General features: G+C 52.8%; 3 protein-coding genes; 1 reads left to right on the top strand and 2 right to left on the bottom strand.

Annotated features, from left to right (window-relative positions):
- The first annotated feature begins 375 nt into the window (after positions 1-375).
- CHC_T00008862001 (WD40-repeat containing protein) lies at positions 376-4,284 on the top strand. XM_005712834.1 is given in 2 exon segments: positions 376-4,248; positions 4,249-4,284. The coding sequence occupies 1 exon segment, from the start codon at positions 376-378 to the stop codon at positions 4,246-4,248; it is 3,873 nt and encodes a 1,290-aa protein (XP_005712891.1). The 3' UTR covers positions 4,249-4,284.
- Positions 4,285-14,848: 10,564 nt separating this feature from the next.
- CHC_T00001714001 (hypothetical protein) lies at positions 14,849-15,442 on the bottom strand. Its single transcript, XM_005712833.1, has one exon. It carries the CDS (start codon positions 15,440-15,442, stop codon positions 14,849-14,851), a length of 594 nt encoding a protein of 197 aa, XP_005712890.1.
- Positions 15,443-15,494: 52 nt separating this feature from the next.
- CHC_T00001713001 (hypothetical protein) lies at positions 15,495-17,188 on the bottom strand. The gene is made up of 3 exons (XM_005712832.1): positions 17,182-17,188; positions 15,545-16,994; positions 15,495-15,504 (listed from the first exon to the last, which is right to left on the bottom strand). The coding sequence occupies exons 1-3, from the start codon at positions 17,186-17,188 to the stop codon at positions 15,495-15,497; spliced, it is 1,467 nt and encodes a 488-aa protein (XP_005712889.1).
- Between the last annotated feature and the right edge of the window lie 5,325 nt (positions 17,189-22,513).

Raw genomic sequence — 22,513 nt, 5'->3', positions numbered from 1 at the left:
TCTTGTTTGTGCGTCGCGAGAGCAGCCTTTCTAAACTCGCGGTGTGCCAACACCGCAGCACCAATCCACACAACCGTCGCCCTCTCCGTTGAGGAATGTAGGAAATCACTCCAAAATTCACCATCAAGCGGGCACATGCCCTAAAATAGCTGTGGGCCATTGAATGTACTGCGTTTATTCGCAACGCCAAGCGAGCAAGCATACCTTTCCCGCCCCCTCTGCGAGAAGACCAAAAACGAAAGACAACGACTACCAACGACCGACAACGACAAGAGATAAACAGATTCCGAGAGAGGGAGATATAGAGAAGAGCAAGTGCCGCTTTGCCACCGCCGCCTATTCAAATCCGAACAACACCCCCTATTCCCAAACATCATGGCTGATCCGTACAGCATCTTGGGCCTCACCGGCCCGGTTGAGCAAATCGTCCGCCTCATCGCAAGTCTCATCGAACGACACAAAGCCTACAAGGAAAACAAAACGCTCTGTACCGAAATGCTCGCCGCCTACACCACCTTGCAGGCAGACATCACGGCACTGAAAGACATGCCGATCCAAGGAACGTCGTCGCACACAGGCTTGCTCCAACGTGAAGTCGCGGACATCTCGAGCTTCATATGGAAGTCCCTCGCTGAGCTGCAGAAAGAGTCGGACGACCCAAAAGCGAGACTCGGTCCGTTCACCTCTGCAGTGGGAGATAGAAAAGTACTAGGGAAGCGCAAGCACCCAAAAGGGAGACTCCGTACGTTCGCCTGTGCAATGAGAGATAGCGAAGTTCTAGAGAAGCGCAAGGAAGAAGCGTGCCACCTTCACGATCGTATTATCCAAGCAAGCACGGGCATCGATGTTCGCGCGACTCGCGCAGCCGTCGAATCGATCAGACGAGGCACGGGTGATGTGTTCAGGGCGTCAATAAGAGCCGAACGTAATCCTGCGTCGATATATGTGAAGCTTGATTCTCAAGGGAGCGATGGATTGCCGAACACGTGTGAGTCGCGTCTAAAAGCGGCTGTGCTACGGAGAGATAATAACGAGCAAGTGGGTGCGACAGCAGTGGGACAGGGCGGAGTCGGGAAGACGTGTGCCCTACGAGCGATCGCGCACGACGATAAGATTAAGGCGGAGTTTTCGGGAGGAGTGTACTTCATGTCGCTGGGGAAAGACGGAAACGTGGGACGTCTGATTGACGAACTTTGTGTGATTGTGGAAACGTCCGGCGGCATCCAGACGGCTGCGGAAATGCGAGAGCAGAGCGAGTTTGAAAGGGTGTTAGCGAGGGTACACGCGTGGTTTTACAGTCATGTGTGCCTGTTCATCGTTGATGATGTGTGGGTCGTGAATGATATAGACGCAAACATCCTTCAAAAGTTGTCTGTTCTGACTGGCACTGCGGGGGGCAGCGGGGAAAGGACGAGCAGACTACTGTACTCCACGAGGGATAGGGAGCTGCGTCAGATTGGGGAGCAGGTTTCTTTCGAGCCGAGAGAGACGGAAGGGAAAGAAGCAGTTGACATGCTTGTGCACGCGAGTATTGGCGAGGCGAATCGAGAGGAAGTAGATGATGCAAGATGCAAAGAGGCCGTGAGTGAAATACTGGAAATGTGTGGCGGATTGCCGCTTGCCCTGAACGTGGCAGGAACGAGTGTGAGGTACATGAGGGAAAGATGGGAGGGAGAAGTGTCAGAAGCATGGGGGGAGTACGTTTCGAGGATGAAGAGGCGTAACACGATTCGCGGGGAGAGTCCGAGGGACGGATATTCGTCGTTGGATGGGACATTGCATACGTCACTAGATATCCTGGAGTGCAATGTGGGGAGCAGTGGGGAGACGGTTGGTGATTTTTCGTTTCGAAAGATGCACCGGAGTCTGTGCGTTATGAAGAAGCAAGACCGGATACCTTTGAGTTTGGTTGGAGATTTGTGGGAGCTGGACGAGGATTGGACGGAATGGTGTGCAAAGCAGATGGAAAGGGTTGGATTAGTGGAACTGCAATATGAGAAGGGTTGTGGTAGGTTGCGGGTGCATGATCTGACGCACGATTTCGCGGTGGAAGAAGCGAAGAAGAAGGAGGGTGTAGAGAAGTGGTGCAAGAATATGACAGATGTATGCAGGGCAGGAGGAGGGTTGCTTGCAATGAGTGAGGGCCGAGACGGAGAGGGCAAGAGCGCACGGGAGGAGTATGTTTTCGAGAACATATACCGTGTTCTGAAACAGGGTGGGTGTATAGAGGAGCTGAAGAGACTATTTTTGAGTGGGCGATGGGTGAAGACAGTGATACGGAGAGGCGGGGTTTGGCAGTACGAGGAAGCTGTGAAAGGATTGAGTAGAGACTTGAAGCGAAAAAGAGGGAGCGGGATGGTGGGAATGGGACGGGTAGATGAGGATGCAGTGGATACAATGGTTTTGATGATGCGGGCTGCGCGACTGAGTGTACCATTTTGTGGTGAAAGTAGTGCTGGGATTTACTTTCAACTGTATGGGCGAGTGAAGCACAAGGCACGGGATTCAGGTTGTGTGCGAAAGATCTTGGAAGAAATCAAGAGATACGCACCACGGCCGTGGGTGCTGCCTGTGAGTGAGTGTGTCACGCGAGCCGATGGAAGGTTGGTAGAGCAGATTGTCCTCCCGTGTGACAGTTGCAGAGACATTCAAGTCGGCATAGGTTCCAGGGGTGAAGTGTATGGATGTCAGGTGGGGGACTCGTCCAGGGGAGAAGTAACAGTTTTCACACAATCTGCTGAGAAGGAGACGAAGATGGTTCGATTAGAAGGCGAGTTCGAAACGGAGAGCCAGAGCCCAGGGGACGTTGAAGCAAGAAGTGTAACTTCCGAAGTGACTGGAGAAAAACGGAGCGTGACGAGAGCTGCCTGCGCTTCTTTCTATAAGAGGAAGGGGTATGTTGTTGTGGGATATGAAGACGGGACGTTAAGGTTGTGGAGTACGTCGGAGAGGAAAGTATTGAGAAGTTTCCGCGGTCACAGGTCGCGAGTGGTTTGCGTTGCGATGAGTGGGGACGGAAGACGTGTGGTATCTGGATCGTGGGACAATAGCGTGCGGGTGTGGGACGTGGAGACAGGATCACAAGTTGGGGACGCGTTAGTTGGACACAAGGGTCCAGTGGTTGTCGTTGCGTTTAGTGGGGACGGAAGACGTGTGGTATCTGGATCGTGGGACTGGAGCGTGCGAGTGTGGGACGTAGAGACCGGAGCACAAGTCGGGGACGCGTTAGTTGGACACACGGATACTGTGTATAGCGTTGCGATGAGTGGGGACGGAAGACGCGTGGTGTCTGGATCGTATGACAAAAGCGTGCGGGTGTGGGACGTGGAGACGGGAGCACAAGTCGGGGATGCGTTAGTTGGACACACCGATTCGGTGGAGAGCGTTGCGATGAGTGGGGACGGAAGACGTGTGGTATCTGGATCGGAGGACAAGAGCGTGCGGGTGTGGGACGTGGAGACAGGAGCACAAGTTGGGGACGCGTTAGTTGGACACACCGATGCGGTGTGGAGCGTTGCGATGAGTGAGGATGGAAGACGTACGATATCTGGATCTCAGGACAAGAGCGTGCGGGTGTGGGACGTGGAGACAGGAGCACAAGTTGGGGACGCGTTAGTTGGACACACGGGTTCGGTGTGGAGCGTTGCGATGAGTGGGGACGGAAGACGTGTGGTATCTGGATCGTGGGACAGCGACGTGCGGGTGTGGGACGTGGAGACGGGAGCACAAGTCGGGGACGCGTTAGTTGGACACACGAATTCGGTGAAGAGCGTTGCGATGAGTGGGGACGGGAGACGTGTGGTATCTGGATCCCGGGACAATAGCGTGCGGGTGTGGGACGTGGAGACAGGAGCACATGTCGGGGACGCGTTAGTTGGACACACCGATTCGGTGGAGAGCGTTGCGATGAGTGGGGACGGAAGACGTGTGGTATCTGGATCGGAGGACAAGAGCGTGCGGGTGTGGGACGTGGAGAGTGGGATCACACTTCATACCGGGAGAGTAGAGGATTGGCAAGAAATCACGAGTCGGTTCCTGAGGACGGGAGACTTGCGTGCTGCTTCTCTCGCAGGACGAACATCACAAATATTTTCAAGGGACGGAGGAGTTGTGCAGAGGCGAGAGGATGGGTCTGAGGCTGTGTTGGCCCAGTTGGACAATCCGAAAGACTTGCAGATAGATCATGATCACGGGGTCGTAGTTGCAGGGGTGGGCCATCTGGTTGCTATCATGAAGCTAGTGGTCTAAATTGCGAAACGCGATAAAAGCTTGGCGCCCGAGACATCAGTAATGCGTTGCAACTGTGCGCGGTAGTAGTGGGGAGGGTTTTTTTGTTATGAATGCTTAAGATGCTTGCTTGATGGAGGTTGCAGTCCATGTATGTGTATGTATGAAGTACGGACCTGCTTCCCTTTCATCACCCAGTAAACAAGTCTAGGGATGGGAGGGGACCTGACGTGTAATAAGTGTTCCATCGCAAAGGATTAGGAAAAGATCACGGCGGTGTCAAGCGTTCGGACAGAAGCGATAGAGGCGGCACCTTGCAGGCTGTCAGCACGCAGAAGATATTGTGATGCAATGACCCACGTGGGTTTGGTGCCCACAGATTCAACATGGAGGTTAACTCACAAAATGAAAGCATATTGCTGTCTCTCAGCAGTCAGCTGCGCTCTTGTGCTCACTATATTATCCTTGTGCAATAATGTGCAGGCATCTGTCCATCAGATGCGTCAGTTGCGTGCGAGTAAAGATGTAGAGGTAGTTGTATTAGTGAATCAACGGTGTGTTGAGAAGTTGTTGCAGACCGGCTCAAGGCAGGGCGCGAATCTCAATGTTGAGAGGCAAGGGGTACACCCTCACACGTGTACATGTTCACACGTGCACAGGTCCACACGTGTGAGAAGAATAGTGGCAAACGAGGCCAACTTTAGTAAAATTTTTCTTCAATTTTACTTTTCAATTTAACCATAAATTTGAGCTTCCATCTACACTGATCACAGTATTTAACCTAGACACACAAAATAGTATGGATTCAAAATTAATATGGTCCAGATTAATTGTTGTGACCAGCCCTCCTCCTCCGCTTATCATATTGCCGGCTTCCCTTCCCCAATGGCTCAAATTGAAAACCGGCTTTAATTGAAACATTGCCAATCAATAGACATTATCGAATAAAACATCCCATTGAGACCCCACAGGCTGTCCACAGGTGCCAAGATTGCACTGCGAAATCCCCGAGAAACATTGCTGTGGTACAGTGTCGCAAAGTTGCGCGCCCAAATACAAAAACCACTGCTCCCAAGCCCATCTCCTCATCCATGTCCAACTTTGGCGCTCCATTCCCTCGAGACGGTCCAAATTACCACCAGCCAACGTTCCAACACCCCCAAAATGCCTCTTTCAATGCGAAAGCAGGCGCAGCAAGCGAAGAAGCGTGTCGCTAAAGCAAAAGAAGAGCAGAAGAACAGACAGCTGGCAGTTGGCCTTTTTGAGAAAGGGAAAACAGTCCGTGACGTTTCCAAGCAATGCTCCATCTCTGTGACTACTGCATGGCGAATTAAGGGCTGCATTAAACGGTCAGATAAAGTCTCTCTTGCCAAACTTCTCACCCCTTTGCAACACCGAAAGGGAAAGAAACCAACCTCGACGGAAACGGAGGCTAAAATGGTAAATAATCGGCTCATGTATGCTGCAGCAAATGGTTTCGCTGTTGGAGCAGCGGGACTGAGAACAATCCTGGGCAAAATTGCTGCAGACGGCAGACCAGGATATAACAAAGGCATTCCCTCCATGGATGCTATACGCACTTACCGTGCCTTAAAACGTGCCATAACATATCGAAGTGGTGAAAACAAACACATCACGCGTCTCAAAGGGGAGAACTATGACCATGTGAAGTCTTTTGTTGGCGCCTTACGCCAAGTAGATCGGCGTTACCCTGGAATTCTTGATGATCCAGACTTAATTTGGAATATGGACGAGACACATATTGACGGAGAGTTTGGTGAGAGGGAGAAAAAATTTGGATCCTCGAAAACGAACCATGGGGGATTCACAGCGACACAAAATAGCTCTCGTAAACATCTTACGGCAACGATAGTTACTTCGGCATCCGGAAAAATTGCCCCACCGTTTTTCATAGCTGCAGGAAAAAACGCAATGCAGAGCTGGTTAAAGCCTCTGGACAAAAGCAGCTTCACAGGAGAGAATGGGGATGTACACTGGCTTGCGTCTCCTAGATGGATGCTGAGTGACACGGTCATCCGTTGTACCGAAAAGGACTCCATGAATATGGAAATGCTACCTGTTTTTATCCAGCACTTTAACGGCTACATTCGTAAGTTAGTACCACACGAAAAACGTGTATTGCTGTTCTTGGACGGGCATGCATCAAGAAAAGGAATGGAATGGATTGAGTTGTGTGTTAGCCTCAATATTGAGGTCATAATGCTACGGGCTAACACGACACACTTTCTGCAGCCGTGTGACAGACTTGTGAACAAAATATTTCAGACTACAGCTCGGCGAACCCGAGACTCATTACTTAGAATGTCCCTTGTTAATACACACGGCATGGGTTTTAAGCTGAAGCTTGGTACCGCCGGCCATGCCTCTATTTCTAATGAGATTGTGAGAAAGTCTTTCTCTGAAATTGGGTTGTGGCCTATGGACTTTCGTTTTCTGAAAAAATTCGGTAAGGGTGACAGCATTAAGTCACGTTTAAGGTCAGGAGGCAATAGGCGCTACGATTTTCGGCCTGTTCTTAAAACACGGCATACTGACGAAGAAACACTCCTCGAAGTTAGAGAAATTTTAGCGTCTGGGCTCCCCGGACCTGCTGCCTTACAGAAAATGACCATGAATCTCAAAACAAGGCAAACGGTTAACAATGTCCTGATGGGTATAAAGCCAGTACCACGCGGAAAGTCAGACAGAAATGGGTCTCTGGCAATAGCATTTTGTGGTAAGAGCGCTGAGTAAGTCACTGCAGACGAAGCCGTGCAAATAAGGAAGAACGAAATTCGTAAGGCTGCTGACGAAGCAAAAGAAAAAGAAAATGCTAAACAAATCCGCGCTTTGGAAAAGGCCGAATCTCAAAAGGCAAAGCATGAAGCACGACAGAAACGCGAGGAAGATCGCAGAATTTGTACTGCACAAAATGCCGCTGAAAGATTGACGAAGAAGCGACAAAGGGACGAGAAACATCAAGCGCGCAAAGCGCAAAAGAAGCTGAAAGATGGTCACGAATACACAGCGAATACACCAACACTCAACATTGATTCCATGGGCGCCACTGCCGTTGTTCCAATGGCTGCGGCGTCGGCTTTATTGTGTCTATCGGACAGCATGCATCTCCTGAGTAATCCTTGACTCGAAAATTCCTGTTTCAAATAAAGCCATCTTGCTGCAGTTATTGTCACGGGCAATTGGAGAAATGTTTTGAACATTGCTGGCATTATGATTCATCAACAATCATGAGAGGCTGTGTGGCGATCGAAAGACACCAGTGCGCGTCAGTTGAGACAGAAACAAAGAGAATGGGTGGGCTGGAAGCAATTTTAATTTTAATATATAAAATGTGTTTCAATTTGAGCCATTGGGGAAGGCTAATACAGTATTACAGATGATTCGAACCGGTTTGGCCCTCAATTAAAACGGTTTGTGGGAGGAACAATAAAGCAGCTGTTCCATGAGCTGCAGGCCATTGGGGAGTTTTATTGCGGAACATCGCAATAATTTTGATGGTGCTCCAATCAAATGAAGAGTCGTGGCAATGCGTATGATGACTGCGTCCACGTTAAATATATCACCAAAAAATAAAAATAAAAATGGTCCAGATTATATGGGAATTCCACAGGAATTGGCCTGGATTCAAAATTAACATGGTCTACATTACAGTATTTGATGAGTGCATCTGGAAATATGAGCTTCAAAATTAACCTGGCTCAGGTTAAATACTGTGATCAGAGGTGTACTGACGGGCGAAACCCTGCCGCCCGCGGAGATGGGCGTGCGCGATATCGATTGCGTCGAGCGGGCCGCGGGCGCGCAAGGGAGAGGGGGGGAGGGAGGAATAAGTAACGACTCGTGGGCAAGACCCTGGCGCGGGGCGAAAGGAAAGGAAAAAAAGGAAAGAGGACCTAACGACGACTCGCACACCACCCGCAAAGTCACACTGCAGAGGTCTCCTCTGGGTGCGCTGACTTTATTCTTCCTAACCCTCTGCTCTTTTGGCGTTTTATCCTCCTCCGTTCCGGCCCGGTGGCGGAGCCGCCGGCGCCTTTCAGAACCAGGCACGCCCGAACCAGGCACGCCCGCTCATGTGCCTCGCCCTTTCGGCCCGCACGTCATCGCCCCGCGTGTAGCCCTCGTCTGAGCCAAGCAGTGCAAGGGGTAGCAACAAAAGGTACCCTTGTTACACGATCTGTAAACAGATCGTCTAATAGGGCTGTTCCCTTTGCTAAGCCATAGACCACCACGGAATTGCGGTCCCGTCCAGGTGCCTCGAGGCCACCTTCCTTCCCTTTCAGCATTCGCTACTGTCGTGGTCAATCCTCTCACTTGCGCACCACGGCTATGCCCCTCATCGTGGACAACTGCGCTCGCGCTCGCTTGCAACCTGGTTTTCCCAAAAGCCATGACCTGTTGCTCCTACCGATCTGAGATGACCAGAGCGTTACACATGGCACGTCGAGGTTAGGGCGCGGCCAACGGAGGCGGCTGCGCGCGCGCTTCGGGCGGGCTGCGCGGGCGGCGGCAGAGATGCGCGCATCGCTGCACACGGGCGGGAAGAAGGACCGCGTTGTGCTTGCGTTGTGGGTCGCGCCTGGTTTGAACGGGAAGCGTTTGCGGGCGTGGATGCAGCGACGCTTCGTGCGGCTCAGAGGACGCACGGCCGGGGCGCGCGGCCCTTGCCCGGGCGCGGGGGCAGCGCGTCCCGAATGGGCGGCGTGCCGCGCGATTCGCGCTACCCCGCCGGCACGGGCCATCCCCCCGCACCTCAGTGACTGCGAATGGACTGCGACCGGCCGCGCCTCGCGTGGGGTGCCGCGACGTAGGCACGTGGAGAGAGGGCGCGGTTGCGCGCGGCGGACGGCGGCCCGGGTAAGCTGGAATGCATCTTGTATCTGCAGGAGTCGCGCGGGGAGGCCGCGGCGCGCAACAGGTGACCGTGCGCGCGTCTTGATTGCGAGGCACCGCCGGGCGGTCGCACATTCAGCGCGCCGTCTTCTTTGCTGGCGGCGGAGAGGTTCCAGGGGAGCGATGCCTTCCATGCAAGCCGTCACTTTACTCGGCGGCGAAACGCACGGCAACGGCGCCATGCTTCCTACCTGGAGCGACTCTCACTCTGCATTGAGGCTTGCATCACGTGGTCAATGTGGGCGAGGGAAGCAAGCTCATTTCTTCAGGCACAACAAAAGTGTCGTCGGAATGTGGCGGAAGCAAGCGACGCTCGCACTCTATCGACTACTCCGCGGGAGCCACAACTGCGCTGGTGGCCACAACTGTGCTGGAAGGAGATGATCGTTGCGGAATAATATGTCCACCATTCAGGACTTCGCCCTTGCCCATTTCGTTAACATTCACTTTGCTCTGCTTGGCATAATCGCGCGTCCGCATATCCTTGGCCTACATTTCAGCGTCCGCTTTCAGCGTCCGCTTCCCGGCGCACACGGGTGCGGTGCAGGCGCTTCCAGCGCGCGCGGCATGCATGCCTGCCTGCCTGAATGCTTCGCTTGCCTCTCAGTGTGCGCTCCCAGCGGACCGCGTCGCGGGGCGGAAGCCTTGCTGCCGGCCTCCAGCCGGTGCGCGGGCGCTCGCTGCGTGCGGGCAGCCACTGTGCGAAAGCGTGAGCGTCCTGGTCCAGCCGGGGGATCGGTACAGTACATGGGTGTGATGCACACTGCACAATGCGCAAAAAGGGGGGCGGGGATGCTTGCCCGCGGATCGCGGCGCGCGGCGGTCTCGACTTTTACGTACACTGCGCGCGCGCGCGCAGGCAAGTAGAGTCGCGGCGGGGAAGCGTCCGCCACGCGATTAGAACGCGGCGGGCGTACGCGTGCTGTCCATACGTGCGACGGCGACGGGCGCGCGCGATATCGATTGCGTCGAGCGGGCCGCGCTCGCGCGCAAGGGAGAGGGGGGAAGGGGAGGGAGGCACGGCACGTTGGAGTGAGGGCGCGCGCAACGGCGACGGCGGCGCGCATTCGGACGCGCGCGCCTCGGGCGTGGGGGGCGGGCCGCGGGGATGCGCGCGGTTTAAAGGGAAGCGCCCGAATTGCATTGCATTGCATTTGATGCATCCGAGGTGACGCTTGCCACGTCAGTCAGTGGGTGAACGAAGCATATGGATCGGGATCGATATCTTGGGTCGCGATCAAAATCCCACGCGTACGCGGTGTACACGTGTTACAACTGAACAACAGCTGCTGGGCGTTACAGCGGTCGCGCCTGGTTTGAAGTTCAAACTTTGAACGGGACGCGTTTGCGGGCGGAGATGCTGATCGCCGGCAGACCGATCGATCGAAGAGACAACTACTGTAGCAGCACAGCAAACAAGCGGTTTCGACATGTCAACCCAATCTTCCCTGTCGCCTGACGGATTGCGCAAGGCAAAGCGTGCCTTTATGGATGCATTCGGCTCGCAGAACACAAAAAGGAGGACGCAAACTATGATTAACGAGTTCATTACAACGATCACGGTAATTAACATAGTCCATGTTAAATCTGAACGCCACTTTTTCGCTCTGCTACAAAGAATAAACCTGATCCAGATTAATTTTGAATCCAGGTTAATATATGTTGGAATTGAAAATAACATGGACCAGGTTATTCAAAAGCCCCCAATTTACGGTGGGTACAAGATCATTGCTGTCGTTTATCCCTGTGCCGGGGTTGTAGACGGTTAAAAGTCTGGACCGGTCGGGGTTTTTTGGCATACCTGCGTCAATATGACGAGTTAAGACCCCGGTTGAACGGGTATAGAAGCCGCCACCGACGCTGCACCCACTGCAAAAGGCCCCATTATAACACAACAAATCATGTACAGGCTAGTCGGTCTCAAAGAATTCGAGCTAGGTCCAATGTGAGAATCGGTCCAAGGTTCTCACTAGTCTCAAACATTTATCTCCGAAACTCCCAAAAGTCTCCCTGAGAAATGTGGCTGTCATTGAGATTTTTGAGAGTTTTATTCAGATTTGATGCTCTCACTGGCAATACAGGTTGGGGGCCGCGATATAAGAGCACTTTGAATAAGACCAACCTCGCAGTAAGAGCACCATTTTCGCTTGGCACGGTATCATAACTTCAAGACCCATCAGGCACTGTAATTCCAATCACACAGGCCTTTTCTCGGGGTATTTCAAACGCATCTTAGAAGCCCCGCTCACAGTCCGCATGTTCCATTTCTCCGCGGCTGTGGAGGAGGTTAGGTTACCCTTAGTAGTGACGAAACAACATATGTATGTTGGGGAAGAACACGCCACTATACCGACCGCCACTATACCGACATCAGTTGGTCTGAATACATTATTGCTACCGCTAGAAACAATTGCTCATGATACATTATAACAGAGGTAGGGATGTTGTTGCGGCGAGTGAGAAGCGTTTTCGCGCGCTTACAAGGGAGGGCTTCTGTGCACAGGTCCAGGCAACTACTTATTGGTGAGGCGTTACAGCGTTCTAAGGAGTAAATTGGGCATCCTGTGCGAGATTCTTGAATAGCAGCAACCTCGGATTAAGAGCAGCATGAAGGGTTGGCACGGGGTGCTCTTATATCGTGGTCCCCACTGTATGTAGAAGGTCTCCCTGTGCGTACCAATGAGAGACACTGGTGTCACCACTCTCTCTTCTGAGCGCACGTCTCACAATACAGATTGGGAATCAACTGGAGACGGGAGACTGGAGACTGGAGACTGAAGCGAGCACCGCCGCCCCCGCAGAGCCCACCCCCGCCGCTGCCGCTCCGACCACGCTCCCGCCGCCGCCCGTGGACCCCCGTGCCCTCCGCTTCTATTCCCGCGCTCGCCGCTATCTGCGCTATCCCGACCGACACCTCCGCTGCCGCCGTGCCCGCCGCCCCCTCGCTACCACCCGTCGCGCGGCCCGTGCTGCCCACCGAGCGGGTGCCTCCCTCGCCGCCGTCGTACGTCGCGCCGCCGCCGGCGCTGGGTGAAAGTTCCGCAAGAGGGAACGGAGGGGCGGGCTGACGTAGGGGATTGAATGAGGGATGTCTCTGGGCTGTGGGGTGGATTGCCTGCCAGAAGGATGTTCTGATTCCAGAATGAGGGAACCGTCACCTTCAAACGCTTACACATCTGCACACACGTTACGGGCTGACATTAGCGGGCCTAAGGCACTTTGGATAGCAAAACGGAGGTGTTATGAAGGAGATGGAAAGAAAATGGATTTAGAGACGTCCGCAGCTACTGAGAATGCCGCTAGCACCACAGATACTCTCCCTTGTAATGGACAAAAGGAGGGACTTGTAACGCCCTGCGCTCGCAACGATAGCTAGAGAGCGAGATGTCTACGGCACGATGCCTTGGGGCGTAGCAGGGCTGGCCTCGTAGCGCGAGCCTGCCGCATAGGTGAGTGGACAGCCACCTCTGAGACTGCGATTCCGGGTGCGTAGCCTTTGTAAGAGCTAGCGTCTATGCGCACCCGTACCCCGCTGGGTACTGTAAGTACTTCATGGGCATACCGCCGAGCGAAAAGCCCCACTGCAGCACAGCAGTGATCCTGGTCTATCTGACCAGGAGGTGTGTAGGGCGCAGCGCAACCGTCGTCGCCTGACAGGGACGACACCGGGCGGAGAGTGCGGAATGCTGCACCCGTTCGGGTTTTGTAAATAAAGGCAGCATGCTGCGTTGGGATCCGGGGAACCCGGGGAGACGCACGCGTTAACTGTGCCCATTCTATTGCTTTCCCATAGTTACATCGCTCCTTTACTCTGAGCGCCGCGAGCGCCCTGTCCGACGTAGAAGCGCTTACTACCGAGTCCTGTGATCTGTCACAAACTGTATGTTGCCGATACAGACGACGACGGAGAGCTCTCAAAATACGGTCAAATTTTGCGCACAGGCGTTTGTGAATTACCAAATTTTCTGCCCTTTTTTTTTTTGAGACTGTGGCCCAACCCTCTCTTTGAGATTTCACAAAAACCATCTCTAAATTATAGTGACGAAAAACCTTTTACAACTAGTGTCTAGGTGACAAATGACCTCATATGAGGTCACTTTTCAACTTATTTTTTCTCTACTTGCGCTAGCTCAACAAGATGGAAAAAGATACTCTCGCCACCGCAGTTGACTTCTGCGTTGCGGAAGGGCGGAGTTTGGTGAGATCTGCACGTCTTTTCCAGCCATTTTTAAAATGCCCAAAAAAGGAGCCTTTTTGACCAACCTCAAAACGTTTTATGTTGATTTCTTCGAAACCAAAACGCCTGTTTAAAAAGCCAACTCATCATTGAAACTTCATTAGATTCTTAGTCTCTCTGTGCATTGGAAACTGCCATCCCAATGTTTTGCAAGATGTTAATGCCGAGGGCAAATACGTTAAAGAAATAGTGCCCAAACTGGCTTTTTAAAGTTTCGATTTAATTTTTATATATTTTTTGCAAAAAAAACTGGCCTCATATGAGGCCATAACTGACCTCTGTAACGACTCGCGGGGTCGCGCTCGTGGAACTCGCTTCTCCAAACTAGAGGGGAAGTGCGCACAGTATCGGCAAGTCACTCTACCTCCTCTTTCTCTGGAGAGTGCCGCACTTTACTCTATAAAGTGTTGTCCTCCTTTTCAGGACAGGAGCTCCAATTCCACGCCCGTGGCATGTGGTGCCAACGGGCGCGACCCTTTTCAAAATACTACTGTCGGTGACGCCTGAAAGGTCGCCTCCGAATGTCCTCATCAGACGCATAATTAAAAGGTTCGGGATATTACACCTCATATGAGGTCAAATCGCTTGTCGTCTAGACACTAGGCACAGGGTTATATCGTACCCACCTTCTCACTATTTTCTAACGGTTTCACAATCAAAATGATTACGATGCTTAGGTATGATACTCTGCAGCTCCCAAAAGAGCTGCTTTTCTTCCCACAATCCGTTTAAGTTGAGGGACATAAGCGATGCGGAATGCGATGCGCACCGGACCGTCCCAATGCGGCTCTGTGATCCAAAACTGGATCGCTTTCTCTTAGGTCGATTACCAGAATTAACCTGGTCCAGTTCATAAAGGAATCCAGGTTAAATTAAAAAGTAAAAAGATCGGGTGTACTGTTTGATCGCGACGTGTAGAGCCAGCTGCGAGCCGTGCAGGGCTCACAGGCCCATATCTGTAGTGCTGTCAACGCCATATCCCCCCTCACATCACCTTCCCTTTCATCAAATCTCCAGGCCACACATACAAAAGTGCTTGAGCTTTCGACAGAGCGCAGCGATTGTGAACATTTTCGTAAGCAAATACACCAAGGATCTACTGTACCCTTGGTGTACCGTGAACGCGCAAAGAACTTGAAGTTTCTTCCATATTATTGCACATCGGGAGTACTGCACCTTTTGTGCTTACGACACGGGTGTGCACTAATGAGCAATACCCACTGTACCAAGGGTACTGTGAGTTTTGCCAAACGCGTTGCTTGAAATTTTTTGCGTTCAGAAAACCCGAGCAAACTCGCCTCCAAAACACCCGTTTTCGTGACTTCACAGACAACCTTAAATGTTTGCGGAAAAACTTGAAATGAACAGTCCATGCACCCAATCCACAAGTGCCAGCTGTCGATCTGTAAAACGTGTCCAATTCCGAGACAGCACTTCCACCTCCGCTTTCCGCTGGCCCTCCCCTGCTCCCTACCGCTCTTCTCGGCACCGCTCTCTGTCGCCACCTCCCTCCACCACCATCGCCATGAACAATCCTCCCACGACCAACCTGCTCCCCCAACCCCCGCCGTGCCCTCTGTGTCCCCCCGCCCACCATCCCTCGGCGGTCTCGCGCCCGCTCCCGCTGCGCAAGCAGCGCCGCTTCGCCCGCTCGTCGTGCGCGCCCCGCTTTTGTCCCGAGCACCACGCCCTGCGCGCCACTCTCGCCGCCTTGCTCTTCCGGGGGCGAGGCGGGGTGAGACGCGTGTGCTGGAGGACCCAGCGACCCCGGGGAAAGGCGACGGGCGTCCTTGTGAGTGCCGAGGTGTGCGTAGGGGGGACCGGGGGTGTGGACCGCATGATGGAGAAACTTGCCATTAGCGAGGAGGAGAAGCGGAGCGTTGTTAGAATCCCATGCGGAGGAGACGCTGATGAGAGAGAGAAGGGTGCTGTTCTTGAGCCGGGCGATCGGACGAGCCTGGAAGTAGACACAAGTAAGTTTAGTTGAGTCGGTAGGGCATGTCGACAGCGCCCGCCTAAACCATACGGCAACCAGTAAACTAAGTCATGCGCAAGCCGTCCCATCTGGCTTCGGCCCCGTCTCCCCCAAACACGTCCGGCAGGTCCGCGTCCCTGCTCACTGTGATCTCGGTGCAATGAGCACACCACGGGTTGTCGGCGCGATGCGTCATGCTGTAACCTCGACGCGTAAAGTTGGCGAATAGATTCTCCATGAACTTGGGCGTCGCCTTGTACGCGTGCATTTCAATCGCCAGCTGCTGTGGGAGCAAGCTCTCGTGGCCGTGGTCCAGCAGGGCCTGCAGCACAGGAAACTCTGACCCTTCGATGTCCATCTTCACCACAGCGGGCATCTTCTTGGCGCCCTTGGTCGCCCCCATCGCGATCACGCGATTCCACCCGACAAAGTCTTCCCGCGGGTCGTCCTCCTTCCCGAGACACGTCTTGTGCAGCGTCACGCGCCCCTGCAGCTCCTCTGGAATCTCCCAGCTCCCCGTACAGTCAAATGTGTGAATCTTGCAGTTGGTCCTCTTCACAATGTCCTTTTCGAACGACCACTTTCCCTGGCACCCCAGCGACAGGATCCAGCAAGCGTTGCTTGAAAACGTCTTGGAGTTTGCGCACAGAATCTTCTCCCCGTCGCCATGCCCGTACCCCTCAAACCGGCAACAGCTGGGCTTCACAGGCCCCATCGCGCGCCACATGGACGCTGGGACGGTCTCCGGGATGTCGATGGCCGGGCGCCCGTTCTTGATCATCCACTTGAACTGATTTTGCTTGATATACTCATCCAGCAACGGGGTGTAGTACACGGTGCCGTCGCACACGATGGCGGCAAGTGCCGACACATCGCCCTTGTGCACCATGAGGTTTCTGGCGGCATGAAACAGATACACGTCCTCGTCCACGCCGACGCTTGAGTGCAGCGTGACGTGCACACGGGCCTCGCGCAAGGCGTCGCGCATAAACGTGGCGTCCCTGTGTGCGTCCTTCACGTCTGCGGCGTCGGCCAAATTGACGACGAGCAGGACGTGTGCGAAGTGGCGGGCGCGATGGACGGCCTGCTGAACAAAGTCCGAGGTGAGGCTGGACACGGCCAGGCCGTGGACGGGGTGTGCCTCGACGAGGAGGGTGAGGGTGTCGTTGCGGCGGACAACGTGCTCGTGCACCACCGAGCGCCTGCCCTGGCGCCACACGGCCAGCGCATGGCGCAGATGCGGTGGGTACGGCTGGCGCGCGCACGAGCTCGGGATGGCGGCGTAGCGCGCGAGCAGCGAGGTAGGGTAGGCGCGGGCGAAACGCGCGACGCGGGAGGGGAGGTCCGGCGGGGACGGGGATTGCAAAAACGTGGGCATCGAGAGAAGATGCGGGAGGTTGTACGACTCGCGCGAGAGGACAGAGAGCGTCGGGTGGCGCAGCGGGGTGTAGCGCTTCGGGCGGAGGAAGACGAGCGGGAGCAGCAAGAGGAGGTACTTGAGGCGATGCGGGAAGCGCTTTTTGGGTGTGAGCGTGGCCATTGTGGGAAGCGGTGTGTGAGGGTGGGGTGATAGCATGCGGAGGAGGAGTGGGGGTGTGGGGGAGGGGTATGGGGGAGGGGTATGGAAGAACGGGGAAGGGGCTCTGCCCCTCCCATTTGGGAATGAGTTAAGTGTTGCGAGGTGATGGGGGGATGAGCCAGAATGGCGGAGGTGGAAGTGCAACTTGAAGGTATTCTGTACCGACAGTGTGAAAAGGAAACAGACGAGCAACCGCCACTGTCACACTGAACTTACAGAACAAATATTACAGTGACAAATAGGACAGGCTGTCCATAAGCGTGCGTAGGTACACGTGTACAGAGTGGCTGTAATTTGGGCTCCAGAACCTTACAGTATCAATCCAGAACTGTTCACAAACAGCTCACATGAGCTGTTTTGCTCAGTACAGTACAGTCTTGCTCGTCATATCAACAGTCGTAGATTTTAACGCTGCATTTGTTTTCACGACAACATCCTTCGCTAGATTGGTGGTCAAAACGTGCCACTCAATTCTATTTCTCTGCCAGAAAGAGAAAATCTCTTCCGGGCCCGGCCCTTTACATTTATGTTTAGTCTGCACATTTGGGGACTCACAAACAACAACGACACAGGAGACCGAAAATGGGGACGGCAACTGAAATGAAGCCAATAGGGTAAGGGCGGTTGCTGCGTCTGTGCTCCAAACAATTTTGAAGGACGTGATGGGCGACGGGCAGATTGGATGATGGAAGATGGATTCGTTCCACGCTTCTTAAACACACGCTTTAAAATACGCTTACTTTGCCACAGTATGTGAAGCACCCCACATGTTCAAAACTGGTTGCGGTGTTGTATCGCAAAGAACGTCGAAAAGAGCAGGAATAAATCGGCAAATATACAAGATTCTACCCTTATTAGCGTAATTTCAATGTTTGGTTCTATCAAGCTTGCTGTTAGATCCTGCAACAGCCAGATGAAGGCTTGAACACCAGCACACATGTTTGGAATCTACTTTTCGTGCATGATCGATACGGTAACGAAAGCTTCATCTTCAGCACACCATCTCCGCAACCTGTTTCATCTCTTTCCACGAAAAATTCCAGCTTACAGGGCATCAACTGAAGGCGTGATACAACGACATACTCTGTAAATGTAAGCAGCTGAACGACTCGCCCCTTCTTTGACCTTTCCGTGCTTTTCGACGCAGAAAAGAAAAAAGCGCCATGCGCTTTTACTAGTACAAGGTATTTAGGAGTGTCTGAAAGTGTATATAATAAGGGCCTGGTGTCCGACGTTGGGAACTTCTGGGGCAACAAGAGCTCAGACCATTGAAGAAGTAAAGTCCATTGACTCTTAACCTATTATCGTATCATGCTCCCCGATAGCCACTCTAGTTCAGTTTCCTTCGTTACATTTTTTATCCCTGAACCTGCACAATGTACGTCATACTTTTGTATTCTCTCCCTCTCTGATTGTCGAAAAATTGGTAAAACAACTACTGTACGTGTACCTCCTGAATACTGCTCTCGCACCTCGCATCTTCTGAGCTGTGGATATTACTGAAGTAATCCCAAAGACTTCCCGTCTTGAGGCATAGTTTTCGGAGAAAGGGTTTTTCTTGGCCCGATAAGTGTAAGAATCGGCCTTAAACGACTCGGGGTTGTTTAGTCTCCCATCTGAAGTGGGAGAAAATTTGTCGAAGAGGGCGTGAAAAATTAAACACTTGGGTACATTTGCATCAAATCACTGGCCACAAGCGGTATTCTACCTTTATTTAATTGACATGAAAGCGCACAGCATGTTTATAAACCTCTAGAGTGATGTGCGTTTTTCGCGTGTTGGCGCTCGTTCTGCTAAGAGTTTGGCACTCTGGCACTCATCACCTTTAGTATTTGGTCTATGTGTAGGAGACAGTATGGGGAGCAGACGCAACCATTTGCTTCTCAACGGTGGCAAACTTAAATCCAGCCACGTGAATGACTGGCCTCCGTCACAATTAGGTGGTGAAGATTCCAGCTTTCTTGTTACTGCAGTCCGTAGACTTGCGAAAAGCCCAGTCTCTGAGCACTCCAGGTCACGATGACTTGCTTTTTCTTCGCCGAACGAATTTCACAGTAAATAACTGCGCCTGCCATACTTTTGAGACAAGAAAAGATTTTGATGTCTCTGATTCCAGGAAAGCCTTCCGTGGAAGGTGAACATGGCCAAAAGCATCCAAATTCGCAATGCACGCAGGAAATATTTTACGCAGTGCTTTTTCTCTTAACCGGAAAAGCTGGTTTCAGTTTTGTGATTATTTTAACAACGACATTGTTGATATTTTGCTATCAGCATTGATGGTTGCTTCGTGTAGCTGTCGTCAATATATATAGGGATGTCTGTGCCACCTTCGGCGACAATTGAGGCCTAAGAGGCACTGCATACCAAGGAAGCTATCTTGGGGAATCAATGTTGTTCTTTAATTAAAGAGTAAAGAATATGAATACCTATTGGAATTAAAGTCGTCTAGGGGCTTGGACCCCACTTGACACGTATCAGCTTTAGTAGCTTCTGCGCTAAATTTTGGAAAGGTGGCACTCACGAAAATAGATTTCACAGTAGTCATCAATGGGTGACACAACAAGATATGGTCTGGGTATTTATTATGTGACAAGTGAACGGAGACTTCCTTCATGCTTAATTTTCCTCGATCCTTACAAATACTGAGTGGGATGAGAGGGGGGTGCTGTCTGGATTGTGTCTTGTCACCAAATTCCCTGCCGTGCATGCTGTGGGTGTTGTGGAAACAAAAGGACCGGTGTGCTCGGAATGTGCAGACGATAAAATTTCAACTTTTCTTCCCATTTCGAACTTACTCCGCAAAGCGCAAAACGCTGTTCCTCACGCAGCACCCCCATTGCGCAGTTTCAAAATGCTTACAACGATGCGACGGGCCTCTCTGCACGGAGCAAGCGAGCGACTCGCAACTTTGTAAACTTCTGTCCGTACGGTAGGTACAGTAATCTTACACTGTAGCATGGAAGGTACAGATCCTTCCGATTCCATCACAGCGCATGTTGGGCTTGTTTTCACCTCTCTGCAGCAACCCGCGTGGAGACCAGAGCGTGGAGACCAGAGCGTGGAGACCAGAGCGGGTCGCCTTGTTGCATGTTGTGGTGTAACGACTGTGTGAACTGGAGACCGATGACTCCTCCTCGTTTACTCGTCGTCGCTCGTGGGTTAAGTATGTCCTGTATAGGACAGACTGTCCTGTGCGGTCTGACACTACAAAATGGCTATTGGCGAATGTGATTGTGCGGTCAGACAGTCCCCGGGTTCGCCAATAGGGGTTTTGGGGCGACGATGCTAAGGTTACGAAGGAGGTGCCGTGTACGTTGGGGTCCGAGTGGCTTGGTGAAGTAGTCCGCTAAGTTTTCGTCGGAGGGGATATGTTTGATGTTGACGTTTCCTCTTTGGATGTGGTTGTGGATGAGGTGGTGTTTGACGTCAATGAATTTTCGGCGTTTGGTGGGCGCCGAGTTTTGGGCGACAAGGATGGCAGACTTGTTGTCGACGAAGAGCGGTGTTGGTTTAGTCTCAGGCGTTTGTGTTTCGCTGAGAAGCCTTCTGAGCCAGTGGGCCTGTTGTGTAGCGGCGGTGGCGGCCAAGTACTCTGCTTCGCACGTGGAAGCCGCGACGACTGTCTGTCGGGCTGATGTCCAGCTTATAGGTGCGCCTTGGAACATGTGTACGACTCCGGTTCGCGATTTGCGGTCGTGATCATTCGCAAAATCGGAGTCGCTGTACGTGCAGAGAGTGGGGGAGGTGGTTCTGGGTGCGGATTTGAAAAGGATGCCGTGGTCCTTTGTGCCGCTGAGGTAGCGTAAGAGCCATTGGAGGTGGTCTTTGTGCTCTTTCGCGGGCTTGTGCATTACCGAGGCTAGCATGCTGACGGCTGGATGTATATCTGGCCTTGTGCTGTCCGCGAGGTAGCGCAGATCGCCTATTGTTTGGCGGTACAGAAAGGCCTGATGTTGTTCCAGTGGTGTGCTGTCGTGTGCGAAGGTGAATGCTGCTTTGGGGGGAAGTGGTGTGCGCTTTGGGTTCGCTGCGAGCATGCCCGTTTTCGTGAGTATTGACGTGGCTACTTGCGGCTGTGCGATGTGTACTTCGCCTTGTGGCATACGTTGTATGTGCCATTTCAAGTATTGGGCTGGGAAGCCTAGGCGCTTGATTTTGTATTTCGCCGCGAGGGTGGCGTGTAGTTCGTCTTGCATGGCTTGGGTTGAGGCGACAGAGAGAAAGTCGTCCATGTTGACTGCTACGAGTATTGTGCCTTTGATTGATTTTTTGAAAAAGAGGCACGGGTCGGCTTCGGTAGGCTGGTAGCCATGGGAGGTTAGGTGTTTGAGGAGGCCGTCGTGGTAGATGCGGGCGGCCTGTGGTGTGCCGTATATGTTCTTTATGAGGAGCCCCGCTTTTCCTTGATGTTTAAATGTGCCATTGAAGCGGGGGTGTTGTTTGATGTATACCGGTTTCGTTTGGGGGAAGCGTTCATGGAGGTATGCTGAACTGATGTCCATGTGTTCTAGTGACCAATTGCGGGAGGCGGCTATGGCTAATAGGAGCCGTACTGTAGTCTTGTCCGCCATGTGCGTGGTAACTTGGTCGGGGTCATAGTGCTTTCCAGGTGTCATACGGTCGCCTCTTGCGGCGCATCTTGCTTTGCGCTCGGTGACGGCTCCCGTATGGTCCCGTATGTAGCGGTAAGTCATGGTGAGCGGTATTAATTTTTCGTGTTTTGGGATCATGCTGTCGGGGATCCATCTGATGGTGTTTTTGTCATCTAATTTTTCTAGTTCGGCGTCGTGCGCTCGCGCCCATTCGTGCGCGTCGGGGTAGTTGCGAGCTTCTTGTCTGTTGCGGGGGTCTGGCGTGGTTATCTGAGGAGTGGGTTGGGGTGGAGGGGTAGAGGTGGTGCGAAGAACGGCGTTGGTGGTGACAGCTGGGTCATGTGACTTGGTGTATGGGAGGAAGTCTTGTGTGCGGACTGTGTGATATTGGTGCGTGTGGGTATCTTGCACGGTGATTGAGCGGGGGTTGTTGGCATACATATAGCGTACAGGTCGGCTGCGTGACTCGAGTTTCTTCTTATTTGCGTAGACCGGGACGGTCCCGATCTGGCCGAAGATGAGGAGTTGTTTGGGTTTCGCCGGTTGGCTGTGCCACAGTGTGTATGGCGCTTGGTTTGTTGCGCTGTGAGGTAGGATGTTGTACTTGTAGGCAGCGTCTCGTACCGCGTCTTCCCAGTATGTTGCAGGCAGGTTTGCGTGGTGTAAGTTTGCTCTTGCTGCATTCATGAGGGTTTGATTAATTCTTTCGGCGATGGAATTTTCTTGAGGTTGGTGAGGCGTGTTGTTTTCGTACTGTATTCCTAGAGCGGCGTAGGTTTGGAGCGCATGATTGGATTTGAATTCTCGGGCGTTGTCGGTGCGGTATATTTTAGGGAGACGGTTGCGGTGTTTGAGTTGGGCAAAGAATTGAGGCATGATGATGCCGACTTCGTTCCGTGATTTGAGGAAGTACAGTATGACATGCCGTGAGGCGGCGTCTATGTACGTAAGGAAGTGTAGATTGCCGTGCGTAGATCTGGGTTGGATCG

The sequence above is a fragment of the Chondrus crispus genome, genomic scaffold (genome assembly GCF_000350225.1).
Source record: "Chondrus crispus Stackhouse genomic scaffold, scaffold_11, whole genome shotgun sequence".
In the NCBI taxonomy this organism is placed as follows: Eukaryota; Rhodophyta; class Florideophyceae; order Gigartinales; family Gigartinaceae; genus Chondrus; species Chondrus crispus.
Note: the sequence above shows the minus strand (reverse complement) of the source record. Positions and strands in the feature narration are given on the sequence as shown.

Excerpts from the sequence above, each read along its gene's own strand:
- CHC_T00008862001 (XM_005712834.1), top strand. The coding sequence starts at position 376 with ATGGCTGATCCGTACAGCATCTTGGGCCTCACCGGCCCGGTTGAGCAA.
- CHC_T00001714001 (XM_005712833.1), bottom strand. The coding sequence starts at position 15,442 with ATGGGACGGCTTGCGCATGACTTAGTTTACTGGTTGCCGTATGGTTTA.